This window comes from Megascapheus bottae, chromosome 8 (assembly GCF_031878675.1).
Source record: "Megascapheus bottae isolate mThoBot1 chromosome 8, mThoBot2.hap1, whole genome shotgun sequence".
Lineage (NCBI taxonomy): Eukaryota > Metazoa > Chordata > Mammalia > Rodentia > Geomyidae > Megascapheus > Megascapheus bottae.
Window position 1 is genome coordinate 68428976 of NC_143516.1, and position 16265 is coordinate 68445240.

General features: G+C 43.5%; 1 protein-coding gene across 3 annotated transcripts in view; it reads left to right on the forward strand.

Moving 5' to 3' along the window:
* The first annotated feature begins 594 nt into the window (after positions 1-594).
* Slc17a5 (solute carrier family 17 member 5) overlaps positions 595-16265 on the forward strand; it is a 51007-nt gene continuing 35336 nt past the window's right edge. The window contains exons 1-3 of one of the 3 annotated variants that reach the window (XM_090338546.1): positions 783-863; positions 1253-1849; positions 14138-14334. In XM_090338546.1, coding sequence (XP_090194672.1) covers positions 1795-1849; positions 14138-14334 — 252 coding nt within the window. In that variant the 5' untranslated portion in view covers positions 783-863; positions 1253-1794. Of the gene's footprint in view, positions 864-1252; positions 1850-12359; positions 12447-14137; positions 14335-16265 lie in introns of those variants that run through there. The other 2 variants (XM_090338545.1, XM_090338547.1) reach the window with 2 other exon arrangements.

Genomic DNA, 16265 nt, shown 5'->3' on the forward strand with positions numbered 1-16265 from the left:
GGACTGACTGGCTGAATTGCAAGCCTCCCCTGTGCAACAGCACCCCAGAGGGCATCGGCATCCAACGCTTCTGCCTGTACCCAGATGGTTCTTACTGAGTGGGCTTTTCCTTAGCTCCTCTTCCCCGGAGCTCTGCCCACATCGAGTAGTTCTGGCGATTCTGTCGCGTGCACAGCTTCCCGGTGCTGTCCTGCCGCCTCAGAAGCTACTTCAGGGACGCCGCCGGTCACGGGACGGCACGAAGGTTGCTGACTTACCCCCAGAACAGAGACCGCGAACCACGCCCCGCGCACTTCCCGGGCGGGACCTAAATAGAAGCCGTCCCAAGTTCCTACTTCCGCCCCTTCACAAAACGGGTTCACGGTCCACTTCCGGGATCGAGTTGCGTCAGAGGGCTGGACCTTCCTCCCCTCCCCCACCCCGTGTCCGCCAGCCGGCACGTGTACAGCCAAACGAGCGCGAAACTCCGCACGACGGCACCGCCCACCCGGCCGGAACTTCCGGAACTCCTCCCTTTCCCCCCCACCCCCGCCCTCCCGCTCCACCCACGCCGGACTTGCCCAAACCTAAGATGGCGGAGGGGCGGAGTGGGCGCGCCTACCTGTGGGCGTGGCCTCGGTAACGGGACGTGGCCGGAGGCGGCGCCGGGATGGGGGCGGCGCCGACGCCGGAGTCTCGCCCCTCCTCGCCCGGCCGCGGCCTGGGGGCCTTGGATGCCTCGCTCCTCTCGGAGGAGTCTCCGGCGCCGGCGCTCTCGGAAGGCGAGATGAGGCCCTCGGTGCGGCGTCCGGCGGTGGCTGAGGAGGATGAGGAGAGCTCCGATAGCACGCCTCTCCTGCAGGCCGTCGGCCACGCCGAAGCCGGTGAGCGGCGGGACGGCCGGGGGCTTCGGACCGGTCGAGCCTGTCGGGGCGGGCGGCGGGCGGTGGGAGCCGGGCAGGTGTGTCCCGGGAAACGGGCGCCGGCGCGGGCGGCCGGGGCTGTCAGGCGCGAGGGGCCCCGGGCGGGGAGGGGAGGGACGCCCACCCGGGCTCCGGCCCGACGCCCCCGGGTGGCTTGTGCGGAGCCCCGGCGGGTGCAGCCCTGCGGGGCCGAGCGGGCGGCCGCTGGTGGGGGCCGGCCTGCGGGCCGCGGGCGCGGGGGCTCCCTCGACCCCCGGAGCTCCGCACCTGCGACTGCTCCTCAGCGGGCGGAGACTCGCACAGGATCGAGAGCGTACAAAAGATTTTTTTAAATTTCTTTTGTCTTTAAGGAGTTGTACAAAGAGGTTGGCATCCAACAAATCCGTTTATAAGTCCAGAGCATCCTCATCGATGTCACTCCTTCCATCACCTTGTCGCCCCTTCCATCATTCTCCCCATCGCTCCGGGAATAGTTCTTGCGTAACCTTGACATTGTGCTGTGTGAGACTAAAATTATTGCAGACATTTCCTCCCCCTACCCTACCCTATCTAACAGACTACAATTTAAGTTAGGAAACAGTTGGGTTATCTTCAAGATAGATTGTAGAAGATAGACAGCTCGAAGGTTAATTTGCTTGAGGAAAGACCTTGAAGCTAATTTTAAAAGCTAAAAAAAAAAAAAATTACAATATGTTGCTGTGAGACCTTTATGTGATGGAGCTTCTTTAAAAAAAAATGAAAGCTAAAAATCAAATTTTACTGCCTGAGTTCACAGCTTCAAAGATATGTGTATGCAAAAAACTGGAAATGTGACTAAGGTCCACCTAAGTGTTGCTGAAGACCATTGTGTTTTTCTGTGGCTATCTTTTTTATTTGTTTTTAACACTACCAGATGGTGGCAGTAAAGGTGGCAACATCATTTGTTTACCTGACCTGTGAGAACTCAGGTTACTGAAGGTTAAATGTAAATGCTATACCAAACTGACATTTTACCCGGAAATTGGACATAATCCCATAAACCCACCTTTCTCTGTGACTTATAGTATTAGTATTATATAACTTCCCTATGGAAAATAACCCAAATGCCATAACGGAAATGGTCTCTAAAAGACTATTGTATTCTGTTGCAATTGAAATGAATTTGCATGTAAATAAATATAAGCAAATTTTGGCCCAAGTATCAAACGTAATAGTCAAAATCACAGATTGAGACCACAGTGGGCCATTATACATTTACTAGAATGGCCAAAATTCAAATAAAATGTTGACAAAGATATGAAATATTTAAATTCTTGCACAACATAATAACTGTGCAAATTAGTATAGCTATTGTGGAAAATTATTGGGGAATTTTTTTAGGGTTAACATATACTGTCAGAAACTACACAGTGTTTATAGTGGTGTGGTTTTTTTTTAAATAGCCAAAAACCAGAAGCAAAGCTAGGTACTGGTGGCTCAAACCTGTAATTCTAGCTACACAGGAAGCTAAAATCCATGCCAACTTAGTGAGAAATGTCCATGATCTTTTTTTAATTATATTTTATTATATATAAGTAGTGGTACAAAAGGTTACCATTCAAGAAATTAATTTATAAGTAATACAATGTGTCTTGATTGACATTACCCCTTTCATTGTTCTACTTCATCCACAAGACTCTTAACCACCAAAAAAATGACTGGAAGTAGAGCTGTAGCTTAAGTAGTAGTGTTCTAGCCCTGAACAAAACAGCTAAGGGATAATGCCCCAGCCCTGAGTTAAAGCCCCAGGAAGGCCAGGGGATAGAGGTGACCCAGAAACAATTTAGATCAATTGGCAAATGGATAAACAAATTGCATGTCCATTCAGTGGAATGTTGATAATAAAATGGGACAACCAGTGGTATCTATAAACATAGGTAAATCTCAAGTACATCCTGAGCAGAAGCAGCCACCAAACTCATGTGAGATCTCATCAAGATAAAGTGTAGGACACTAAAAACTAATATATAATAACAATACAGAGAGAAAGAGTGTGTGCACATAGGGATTTTAGAATTACCACCTGATCATAAGCAGTCTTATATTTATCATGTAGATATTGCCATGGAAAACAGTACATTTAGTTTCACTCAATAAAACATGAAGATGGACAGACCAAAAGCAATGTAAGGATCCAGAGGCATGACTCAGGTGATAGAGTGTCAGCCGAAAAGTGCAAGTATCAGATCAAGAGTTCAAATCCAATCTCGGACAAAGAAAGGAAAGGAAAGGGAAAAGGACTAGTGTAAAATAACAAATTGTCTTCCAGGCAATCCTTTTGATCTTGAATGTATTGGACAGATGTTTACAGTTTGGGTTTTTGGTTTTGTTTTGTTCTGTTTTGTCTTTTTTCTTTATACTGAGACTCATACTCTGTACCTGATGTTCTTGCTCAGTGACTAGTGCTCTCCCAACTGAGCCACAGCTCCAATCCCAGATGTTTACACTTGTCCTGTGAGTTTTACTTGGATAAAGATTATTGGGGGTGGAGGGGAGGAGCTGGGTGTGCTGGCACCTGTGGTTCACACCTATAATCCTAGCTACTAAGAAGGCTGAGACCTGAGGATTGCAGTTCTAAGCCAGCCCAGGCAGCAAAGTCCATGAGACTCCTATCTCCAAATAACCAACAGAAAACTGGAAGTCACACTGTGGCTCAAGTGGTAGAGCACTAGCCTTGAGTTGAAGAGCTCAGGGACAGTGCCCAGTCCCATAGTTCAAGCCCTATGGCTGATAGAAAAAAGAGAAAAAATGCTAGATGTGATAGATCTGCCTGTCATCTCTACCGGGGAAACTTAAGACTTTTGGGAGACTCAGACTCAAACTCTATGCCACCTTCCCTTTCCTTATTTTCAGATACATTTTACCTATTATTTTATTTTTGTCAGTCATGGACTCTGGGCCTGGCCACTGTCCCTGAGCTCTTCAACTCAAGGCTACTGCCCTACCCCTTGAGCCACAGCACCACTTCCAGTTTTCTAGTGGTTAATTGAAGATAAGAGTCTCACAGTCTTTAGTGCCCGGACTGGCTTTGAACCTTGATCCTCAGATCTCAGCCTCCTGAGGAGCCAGTTACCTTTTTTTTTTCATATATTTTTATTGTAATTAATAGGGTTACATTATATTCACCAGGTAGAAGGTGCATTACTTCACATTGATACCCTTCCTCATATTTTGGTCCCCATTTCCCTTCCCCTTACCTTTTACATTTATGTTTCTGTAATCTACCAGTAGATAGTATTTATCCCCCAAATAGATTTTTTTGTTTGTTTTTCATGGGGGAAAAAGACTGACAAAATGCCCTTATCATAAAATTTTACTGCTGTTAAAGGGCTTGAGACTACTATTAATAGAATAACTATATTTATGTGTATGCGTGTGTGTTGGACAGGAGGCCTGGGTTCTGTCCCTTAGCTTTTTTTGCTCTACTACTTGAGTCACAGTTCCACTTCCAGGTTTTTTCTGGTTAATTGGAGATAAGAGACTCTTGGAAGCCAGGCACTGGTAGCTTACTCCTGGAGTAAGCTACTCTGGAGGCTGAGATCTGCCAGCTCGGCAGAAAAGTCCCAAGACTCTTATCTCCAGTTAACTACTTGGGTCTTTTGCTTTCTGGGAGACCTGGGGAATTCAGAGAAGATATCAGAGTAATGGAGGAAGGGTGGCCTGACAGTGATAAATACCACTGAGTTTAGATAAGGAGAGGCGGAGCTTTGTACAAGGAATAATAGAGCCCAACAATCCTTCATTTATCAGTTTCCACCAACTGAAAGGATAAGATACATATTGTATTTCATTTGTGATTGATTAATTTTATTGATTCACAATATTGTTGTACCAAAGATATGCTTACTTGTGGTAGGAGAAAATCAACTTTAGCACTTCTTGAGTTTTTTGTCTGTCTGTTTTGTCAGTCATGGGGCTTGAACTCAGTGCCTAGATGTTGTCCCTGAGCTGCTTTTGCTCCAGGCTAGCACTCTACCTTTTGAACCACAGTTCCACTTTCTGGCTTTTTCTGTAGTTCAGTGTAGATAAGAGTCTCACTGACTTTTCTACCTAGACTGGCTTCGAACCACAAACCACAATTCTTAGAGAAGCTAGGATTACAGTCATGAGCCACTGACAATGGGATTAGGTTTTTTTTTTTTAAACGTGATACTGAGGCTAAAGGTTTTTGCTAGTCAGTTCCTGCTCTCCTGTAGAGAGTTGTCCCTTTTTGAGGGTCAGCCCCTCTGAGTATGTACTGTCGGCCTGTCCCTACAGAGGACTCCACATATCCTTGCCTTCTGTGTGTGTGCGTGCGTGCGTGCGTGCGTGCGTGCGTGCGTGCGTGCGTGCGTGCGTGCACGTGTGCCCTGATACTGGAGTTTACTATGTAGATAGGTCTAGGATGGTCTGAATGCCTTCTAACTTCCTTCTTATCATTACTTCCTATACAATACAGCAGAATAATTTTACTCATGTAATATTGATCATGTATTAGGTAGTTGAAGCAATACAGAGACAATTTAAAGCAAAGGGAGAGTGAGGCTCTGGCAGGACTTCTTCCGGCTGGCCCAGGCCCCTCCCAACCGCCACAGTGAATACATGCTAAAAAAATACTAAGGCTACTCAGGAGGCTGAGTTCAGAGGATTGGGGTTTGAGGCAGCCTAGTCATCAGACTCTTGAGACTCTTCCAGTGAACCAACAGAATGCTGGAATGGATGTGGCTTAAATAATGCAACACCCGAAATAAGCAGGAAACGCCAAGCAAGAGCTCACAGCTCTTAGTTCAAGCTCTGGTACAAGCCCTTAAAAAAACGCAAAGACATTTCAGATTTTCCCAGCTTCATTGTTTATCTCAGAATCCTGTGTTCAGTTGTGCCAATGATATGTGCCCAGGAGTTCCAGACCTGTGTGGTCCACAGAGTGAGAGCCTCCCACCGGCATGTCCATGCTACATGCTCTCTTTTCCTGCCATATTTCTTTTCTAGTAAACCTTCACATCTTTGTTTCTTTGAAATAGAGTGTCAAAGAGGGGGGGAAGAGACTTTGGGAGGGGATACCACCCCTATTTCCCACGATTCTCTCGAGAGATAATAAGGTTGCAAGGTGTAAATGCCTCACATTGCAAGGAGGAATGGCTCCTTCCAAACTGATACTTCCATAGACTTGTCCTCTGCCCTCAGAGTGTGTGAACTGAGCCACCTTTGTAATCATTGCTTCACCATCAGAGTCCTGACACTATCCAAACTGACTTCCCATCTAAAACCATACCCATCACTTCTCTGACACCTACATGTCTGATAACTCTTTTCCTCCTCTGGTCAGCCTTGTCCCATGCCATCTCTCTTAGTTGCTCTAACTGTTGTGCCAAGATTGTCCCATGTTCTGGGAATGACCCCCTCACCCCTTGCTTAGGGCCCATGTACTTGAACCCCAGGCGGTAACAGCTTGGTGCTCAGTGGTTAGACACCTGAGCTCTTATTCAACTAGTGGTTTGAGTTACCAAATAGCCAATCAGGTAATTGTAATTCCGCTATAAAAGCTGTGTAAAATCCTTGCTCAGGGCCTTTCAGTGTTGCTGGCTACAGGTACGCGGAGGCCCGAGTCTAGACTCATAAATAAATGACCCTTGGGGCCGGGAGTTTGGCCTAGTGGTTAAAGTGCTTGCCTAGCATGCATGAAGACCCGGGTTCAATTCCTCGGTACCACATACATAGAAAAAAGCCGGAAGTGGTTCTGAGGCTCAAGTGGTAGAGCTCTAGCCTTGAGAAAGTCCAAGGACAGTGCTCAGGCCCTGAGCTCAAGCCCAGGACTGGCCAAAAATAAATAAATAAATAAAATAAAATGATTATTTAAAAAAAAAATAAACGACCCTTGCTTTTTAGCTTTGACTGTGGCCTCTGGTGGTCTTTTCGGGGTTCTAGGAATTCGGGTACAACATAACCATAGTGAGGCCTCCTTCCTACATGCCTCTGTGACTGCCTTCTTTCACATTGATTTCATCTGGACCTTCAGTTTTTTTGTGTTTTGGTTTCCTATTAGCTTTTTTGGTTTCAGTACTGGAGATTGAACTTGGTCTGGGTGCTGTCCCTTAGCTCTTTCACTCAAGGCTAGTGCTGTACCATTTGAGTCCACCTTCACTTTCAGCTTTTTAGTGGTTAATTAGCAATAAGAATCTAATAGGACTTTCTTTCTCAGACTGGTTTTGAACTGATCGTAGGTATCAGCCTCCTGCATAGCATTATAGGAGTGAGCTGTTGCACTTGCCTTGGACCTTCAATTTTTATGGAAAAGTTTATTTTTTTAATGGAAAGAAGTGTAAAATGAGCCTCCAGCTAACCAGTACTCAACTTAAATAAGCTATGATTTCATGGCCAGCCAGTCTTGTCATAAGCATGATTACTGTGTAGCAAATCACAGATAGCATATAATTTCAGGAATAATATTTCTATGTGTATCTCTAAAAGATAGACATTTTTTGTTTTGTTTTGTTTTGTTTTTGTTAGTTATGGGACTTGAGCTTAGGACCTGAATACTGTCTGTGAGATTTTCTGCTTGAGGATAGCACTTTACCATTTTGAGCCACAGCTCCATTTCCCATTTTCTGAAGGTTAATCAGAGATAAGACTCTCACAGACTTTCCTGCCCCAACCAGCTCTGAATAGTGATCCTCAGTTCTCAGCCTCAAATTGCTAGGATTATAGGCATGTACCACCAGTACCCAGCAAGGACATTTTTTAAATTCAATAATGGTACCATTCTCCCATATATGAATATAGTCCTTATCATATCCCTAGTCAGTGTTTATATTTCAGCCATTGTGTCATAATTTTTTGTAATTTGTTCATATAAGAAATGTCCATTCCTTTTATTGTTTTTGTTTTTTGCCAGTCCTGGGGCTTGATCTCAGGGCCTGGGCACTGTCCTTGGACACTTTTTGCTCAAGGCTAGCACTCTACCACTTGAGCCCCAGTGCCACTTCCAACTTTTTCTGTGTATGTGGTACCAAGGAATTGAACCCAGGGCTTTGTGCATGCTAGGCAAGCACTCTACCACTAGGCTATGCCCTCAGCCCTGTCCATTCCTTTTAATCCTTTGAAATTATTCCTACATATCTTTTTTGGGAGGGAGAGTAGTATTGGATTTTTTTATTTTTTATTTTATTTATTTATTTTTTTGCCAGTTATGGGCTTGACCTCAGGGCCTGAGCACTGTCCTTGGACTTTCTCAAGGCTAGAGCTCTACCACTTGAGTCTTAGCACCACTTCTGGCTTTATTCTATATGTGGTACCGAGGAATCGAACCAACGTCTTCGTGCATGCTAGGCAAGCACTCAACCACTAGGCCAAACACCTAGTCCCTACTGGGATTTTTTTTTTTTTTATAGCTTAGTGCTCCATGATTGCTAGACAAGAACTGGAATCATGGTACAAGTCTTTTTTGCTTTTAGTTTTTATCATACATAGTATCTCATACTTTTGCCTAGAGCCAGTTTCAAACAGCAGTCTTCTTACCTCTACCTCCCTTTTTTTCTTTCTCTTTTTAAACCAGCCCTGGATCTTGAACTCCATCCCTGGGTGCTGGCCTTTGGTACTCAAGGCTAGCAAGCACTATAGCACTTGAGCCACAGCTGTATTTCCATTTGGCTTTGAACCATGACCCTCCACTCAAGCTCCTGAGTACCTAGGATTACACATGTGAGCCACCATTGGGTTGTGCCTTCTTTTTTTTTTTTTTTATGCCAGTGCTGGGGCTTGAACTCATGGCCTGGGCACTATCCTTGAGCTTTCTCAAGGTTTATTTTCTACCACTTGAGCCACAGCACCACTTTTGATTTTTCCGTGTATGTGGTACCAAGGAATCGAACCCAGGGCTTTGTGCATGCTAGGCAAGCATTCTACCACTAGGCCACACCCTTCCTCCCTTGTTTAACTGGGATTACAGGTAAAAACTACCAAGCTCAGCCCTTAAATAACTCCTGATCCCTTAAGAAACGATTAAAGCATTGATGGTTCATTCCTATAATTCTAGCTACTTAGTAAGCTAAGAAGCCAACCTGAGCAGAAGAGTCTACTAGGCTCTATTTCCAAAATGACAAAAAGCTGGACTTTGAAGCATGACTGGAATTGTAGAGAAAGGACCAAGCTGACAAGCCAATAAGCTTGAGGACCTGAATTCAAACTGCCATAACAGAGTACTGCGCAGGTGCCAGTGGCTCACACCTGTAATCCTAGCTAACTTAGGAGGGTGAGACCTGAGGATCACAGTTCAAAGCCAGTCCAAGCAAAAAGAGTCCATGACGGCTCTAATCTCCAATAAACTACTTAAAAAGGCAGAAGTAGTACTGTGGCTCAAGTGGTAGAGCACTAGCCTTGAGCACAAAGAGGCTCAGAGACAGAGCTCAGGCCCTTGAGTTCAAGCCCCAGGATTGGGGGGGCGGGGGGGGGAGAGGGTGGATGGAGGCAGAGGGGAAAAGGTGTGTGTGTGAAAATCCTGAGAATTAAAGTAACTTCTGCAAAGACCAACAGCTGGTGTCAACCAGAGCTGACCTTCATTCCCAGGACTACTTCACTCCAGTATCAGCCTGGGTTCTCTCAGTTTTACCCACTTCACATATCCGAACTTTAAAGGACATTCTAGAAGCTGATTGTTTTGATTGATGCTCTGTTCATTATGCAAGTGTGACTTTGCTTTGAACTTGATTTTCGTGTGGTAGGTGTTCTCTCTCTTGGTCATGCAAGCTTGCTCTTGTTGGATTAATTTCAAAGGCTGTCCAAATTCACAGGCACATTTTACTCTCCCATTTTCTGCAAATAAAATCTTTCTTTCCCGGAGTGCTGGCTCACACCCGTAATCCTAGCTACTCTGGAGGCTGTTATCTGAGGATCAGGCTCAGAGGTTCAAAGCCAGCCCGGGTACAAAAGGAATTGAGACTCTTATCTCCAGTTAACCTCTAGAAAACGTAAAGTGGGACTTGGCTCAAGGGTAGGACGGTAGCCTTGAGCTGAAGAGCTCAGGGACAGCATCCAGGCCGAGTTCAAGCCTCATGACCCACAAAAAAAAAATCTTTCTGGCTAAATTTGTAATTATAAAGCCAGTAACTACTTTTTACTATTTCTTAAAACTTTGTCATCATATATCTGTGACATTTTTGTAGACTTTGTTTTCTGATTGTTGACTGCCTCTAGACATAAAGTTACTCATCTGTAACTTCTTTTCTTTTTTCTTTTTTTTTTTTTTTTGTAGAGGGGCTTGAACTCTGGGCCTGGGCGCTATCCCTGAGCTCTTAAGCACAAGGCTACTGCACTACCCCTAGCCTGAGCGTTGTCCCTGAGCTCTTCAGCTCAAGGCAGTAGTCCTACCCTGGAGCCACTTCCCATTTTCTAGAGGTTAATTGGAGATAAGAGTTTCAAGTCCTTTTGTGCCCAGGCTGGCTTTGAATCTTGACCCTCAAATAACAGCCTCCTGAGTAGCTAGGATTACAGGTGTGAGCCACCACACCCAGCTTAAAATAATATTTTGACAAAGCAAATGTAGGGCAAGAATCTGGAATTTTCTTGTCCCTGATTATTTTAAATAGTATAATTTAATTTCCCAAATGTGGTAAGTGTATAATACCAGCCCCCTACATATCCATGTCCTGTCTGATGTAGCTATAATAAAGAAAATGTGCTGCCAGTGGCAAATAGCTGTAATCCCAGCTACTCAGAAGGCTGAGGTCTGAGGATTATAGTTTGAAGCCACCCCATACAGAAAAGCCCCTGTGAAACTCATCTTCAATTAACCACCTGGGGGGGGGGGGAACAGAAGTGGGGCTGTGGCTCAAAGTGGTCAAGCACTAGCCTTGAGCAAAAGAGCTTGAGGAGGCTGGCACAGTGGCTACTCCTAGCTACTCAGGAAGCTGAGATCTGAGGATCGAGTTCAAAGCCAGCCCAGACACTAAAGAACAAGAGACTGGTATCTCCAATTAATCGCTAGAAAAGGGGAAGTGGTGCTGTGGCTGAAGGGGTAGGGCAGTATCCTAGAGCTGAAGAGCTCAGGGACAAAGGCCCAGGTCCAGTAAGCACCAAAACACACACATACACACACAGAGCTTGGAGATAGCACACCAGCGACGGACAATAAAAGGAAGAGAGGGAGAGAGGGAAGGAGGATGAGAGTTGGGGGGTGGGGGGAAACTATACTATATAACAAGCCTTTCAGTATCTAAGCTGTCCTTAACTAGACAGCTGCCCATTTGATTAGAGCAGAGAGCAAATTTATGTAAATAGAAATCCAGTTCTTACCTATCTGGACCTAACTGTAGTAACATAATTTTAGTAACTATACCCCTAAGAAAAGGAGTCACATTGGCTGGGAGTTTGACCTAGTGGTAGAGTACTTGCCTAGCATGCATGAAGACCCAGGTTTGATTCCTCAGTACCACATACATAGAAAAAGGCTGGAAGTGGTGCTGTGGCTCAAGTGGTACAGCAATAGCCTTGAGGAAAACCCAAGGACAGTGCTAGGCCCTGAGTTCAGTCAACAGGACTGGTGGCAAAAAAAAAAAAAAAAGTTTTCTGTTAACTTGCACAGATAGCGTAGTTGTTAAGTATATGAAGGCTTTTAGAAAACTGAGTAGGAAGTAAGGTGCCAGTAGCTCATGCTCTGTAATACCAGATCTGCAGAGATCTAAAGATTGAAGTTTGAAACCTGCCTGGGCAGAGTGTAGTTAACCATCAAAAGAGCCCAAACTGGAGATGTGGCTCAAGTGGTAGAGCACCAATCTTGAGCTAAAAAGCCAAGCAAGAACTTGAAGCTCTGACTTCAAGTCCCAGGACTGCCCCCCCTCCAAAAAAGTGAGTGGGATCATAGTATATTAATGCTAAAGTATAGTATTCTTTAATGTTTCCCATTTGAATCACTGCAATTGGAATTAGGACTGAGACCACTTTTATACTTTTTAAAAATATTATTTGAAATCATTAAAAGCAGTTTATTGAGTCAAGGAAAAACATTCATGATAATATTAGAAGTCCTGCATATGAAATAGATACCCTCCCTTTTTACCCCCCCTTTTTTTTGACCACCGATTGAGCCTTGTGAATAGTAGGAAAGCACTCTACGGCTGAATCCTCAAGCCCAAGTATATGTATCTTTTAACTGACTATTTACCACTCAGTACTGACCACATTTAAAATTTTATACACCCTGGATTAAGCAATTTTTCCTCATCACTAAGACTGATTGCCCTCAGTGTCCTGAAATACACATACTTCTCCAATTCTGCAACTCAATAAAGAAGAAAAAAATCCTTGCATGTATCTACAATTAGAGTGAAGATTGAGTCAACCCCTCTTCTCACGTGCTCACTTTCTCTTGATTTCTGTTTCCCTTTTTACTGTGGGCCCTTTAAGCATGATAGCTACTGAGCAACTGCCATTCATGCTGCAACTGTCATAGATTCTGCAGGTTTTCTTCTGGATTCTTAAATGCATTTCATTTAGGACAGCCTTAAATATTAATCATGACTTCTGATTTAAACCAAGCCACTGGGGATGATGAAGGTAAGAAATTTATCAAGAGGAGTTTTGTTGGGACATTCTAAGTTCAAACTTCATTACGTCCAGAAAAAGAGAGGCATGTGCCTTATTCTTCTGTAATTGTTTTCTGGGAAGTTTGTTTTGTGCTGCTACTGGGGCTTGGACTCAGGGCCTGGGTGACTTTTTGCTTAAAGCTAATGCTCTACCTCTTGAGCCATGGTGCTGCTTTGGGTTTTTTCATATATGTGTCTGTACTGCTACTGCGCTTGCAACTCAGGGCCTACGTGCTGCCCCTAAGCTTTGTTACTCAAGTGCCCCACAGCTCCACTTCTGGCTTTTTGATGGTTAATTGTAGATAAGAGTCTCACGAACTTTCCTGCTAGGTCAGATTTTTGAACCACAAACCTTGTATCTCAGCCTCCCGAGTATAGCTAGGATACTGCATAGCTTCATTTTGTTTTTGGTTGGTTGGTTGGTTGGTTGCTTGTTGTTTTGCTGTACTACCTTTACAATGACATAGGTACTAATCCATAACCAGCAGAGTACTTGCTATGCCATGACTGACCGTGTGTTATATAGATTTCTTAGAATGGTGATGCTAGTAAACCCCCTTCCTGTTTTTCTCGTGTATTACCTTGGCCAGCAGACTGGGATTAGGAGATGGATTTCAATGTGGCACAAAGATTTTTTTCTGAGCAAAGTCATTAATGCTGTTACTACCTGTATTCTTCGGAGCTTAAACTCAAGACCTCTGTCCCTGAGCCTCTTTGTGTTCAAGGCTAGTGTTCTATGACTTGAGCCACAGTACTGCTTCCAGTTTTTTTTGTTTTGGGGTTTTTTTCTTTTTGCCAGTCGTGGGCCTGAGCACTGTCTTTGGACTTTCTCAAGGCTAGAGCTCTACCACTTGAGCCTCAGCACCACTTCCGACTTTTTGCTATGTATGTGGTACCGAAGAATCAAACCCGGGTCTTCGTGCATGCTAGGCAAGCACTCTACCACTAGGCCAAACTCCCGGCCCTGCTTCCAGTTTTTGAGTGTTAATTGGAGATAAAAATTTCACAGGTACTTTTCTTCCCAGGCTGGCAATCCTCAGATCTCAGCCTCCTAAGTAGGTAGAATTACAGGTGTGAGCCACTGGCACCTGTCTCTGTTCCACCTGCCTTATTGAACTCTCATGTGTTACATTTGGATCAAAACTAGATACAGGGAACAAATTCTCCTTGACAAATCATTTCAAATATGCTTAATCAGAAGAAAATGTTCATGCCTTAATTTGCGTCCTTATTTTTTTAAATGACCTTTTTCACAGAATTGGAGGGACAAAAGGTAAACAGATGCAGCAGTGACACAAGATAATACGTTGAAAATAACTATACAACTTGTAGCTGGGGATGGGAGGGAAAAACTGAGAAAGAGCAAGGGAAGGGTGACATACTCAAAAATGAAATGCACTTATTACCTGACTTATGTAAAACTATAACCCCACTGTATATGACCTTAATGATGATGATAATAATAATAATTGTACTAAAATGAAAGAGAAGTTTACTTTTCATGTAATCTCAAAAAAAAAACAAATGTACTCTTTACCTGACGTGTAACTTTTGTACATCACCTATTAATAACAATTTTAAATTTTTAATGACCATTTTATGATCTAGACATCATATAACTTACTTTTTGAATAGAATTTTTCTTCTGGGTCTTTATTTCAGCCCCAGTATGCTGTTCTGCTCGTTACAACTTAGCCGTTTTGTCCTTTTTTGGTTTCTTCGTTCTCTATGCATTACGTGTGAATCTGAGTGTTGCGTTGGTGGATATGGTAGATTCAAATACAACCACAGAAAATAATCGAAGTTCCCAGGAGTGCGCTGAGCACAATGCAATGATAAAAGTTCTTCACAACCAAACGGTACGTGCTACCTTGTAAACAAACCAACTTTATTAATCATAAAATATTTCCAAGTAAAAAATATTTCCTTATCTGACAGAGAAGGAAACATTTATTTCTACGTGTACTGTACATTTTGGTGTTTTCCTCAGGAACTGGTTGAATAGTCATTTACAACTGAATCTGCTGCTGCTCTTAGCAGATCTGAAGGGATCTGGAAGAGAACTTGTTTGGGAGCTGGGAGAATAGGTCTAGTGGTAGAGTGCTTGCCTCGCAGGCATGAAGCCCTGGATTCAGTTCTTTAGTACCATATATATAGAAAAAGGCAGACATGCTGTGGCTCAAATGGTAGAGTGCTAGCCTTGAGAAAGCCCACGGTCAGTGTCCAGTCCCTGAGTTCAAGCCCCAGAACTGGCAAAAAAAGAAAAGAAAAACTTGTTTGGCCTGTCATATGATTTGATTGTTTTAAATATTGCAATAAGTACTTTTTAACAGGACTGTTATTTACTAATATGTTTCAACTATACAATTACAGTTGCAGGACAATTTAGATAATCTTAGCTGCAGGATGGGAAATGAAAATTGGTAAATTTCTTAGGACATTCTTTCCAACATTATATATATACCTAACATGAGCTTCTTAAAGTATTTGATCTGCTTCGTGTTCTAGTGGAATTGATAAATGTGTGTTCGTGTTTGTAAAATTGAATGTTACAGGAATTGGTGATGTGGCTCAGGTGGTACCAGCCAATGAGTGAAAACATCAGATACCAAGTTCAAGTCTCAGACTCAGACAAAAAGTAAAGAAATCGAATTGAATGTTACACAGTAAATGTTTTACTTTGCTGCATTTAATAGTAATAATGTTACCAAATGACATACAGTACCTAATTTCTCCACTCAAACCTATCACCTTCAAGAGTGGTTCTACTGGCTAGTTCAGTAGATCTAAAATTTGACAAATGTGATTTGCTTTTCTTCTTTCCTTTCATTGATTTAGCCCCTACACTTCCTCTACCTTGTAGGCAATAAAAAGAAATCTAGGAATGGCTCTCAACATAGTGGCATAGTTACACAGCTCCATGCATTGAAGATCTCCAGCTGTTCAGATTAGTCACTTACTCCTCATTGCCTTACACTCTGTGCTGCCACTAGTTAAAAGACAAGTCCTGCCAGGAGCCTTTGGCTCATGCCTGTAATCCCAACTACTTGGGATGCTGACGTCTCAGGATTGCGGTTCAAAGCCAGCCCAGGCACTAAAGAACTTGAGACTCTTTATCTCCAGAAAACTGGACAGTGCCCAGGTCCAGAGTTCAAGCCCCATGACCAAAAAAAAAAGACAAGTCCTGCCAGGCACCGATGGCTCACATCTGTCATCCTGCCCACCCAGAAGGCTGAGATCTGAGGATCATGGTTTAAAGCTAGCCCCAACAGGAAAGTCAATGAAAGTCTCACCTCCAATTGACCACCAAAAAGCTGAAAGTAGAGTTGTGGCTCAAGTGGTAGAGTGTTAGCCTTGAGCAAAAGAGCTCAGGGTCAGTGGCCCAGGACACAAGCACCTACCAAAGGAAAAAAAAAAAGGAAAGAAGGAAGGGAGATGGAAAGGAGGGAAGAAAAGAAAAGAGAGAGGGCAAGAGATAACCATTTTATTCATGTTCACAGACAAAAGACCTTGTATCAAACCTTAGTCTTTCTAGATTATCTATCCAGTAAATAATAAAGGGAAGTTTAAATCTAGATTTGGTTCCAAAGCTTGCCTTAGTACAATATCTTGTTTTATAGCTCTTCCAGATCAAACCTATGTTTCTTTTTTAAGTCTCCTTGGTGAGGGTTTCTATAAAGCCTGATAGGTCATCCTCTAGTCTAGTTATATAAAATAACAAGGTTTTGTGAAGCGTAACTTTCCGTTCTTTCCACTCACTTCTAGAAACTGTGTGTCTGTGTTACAGAGA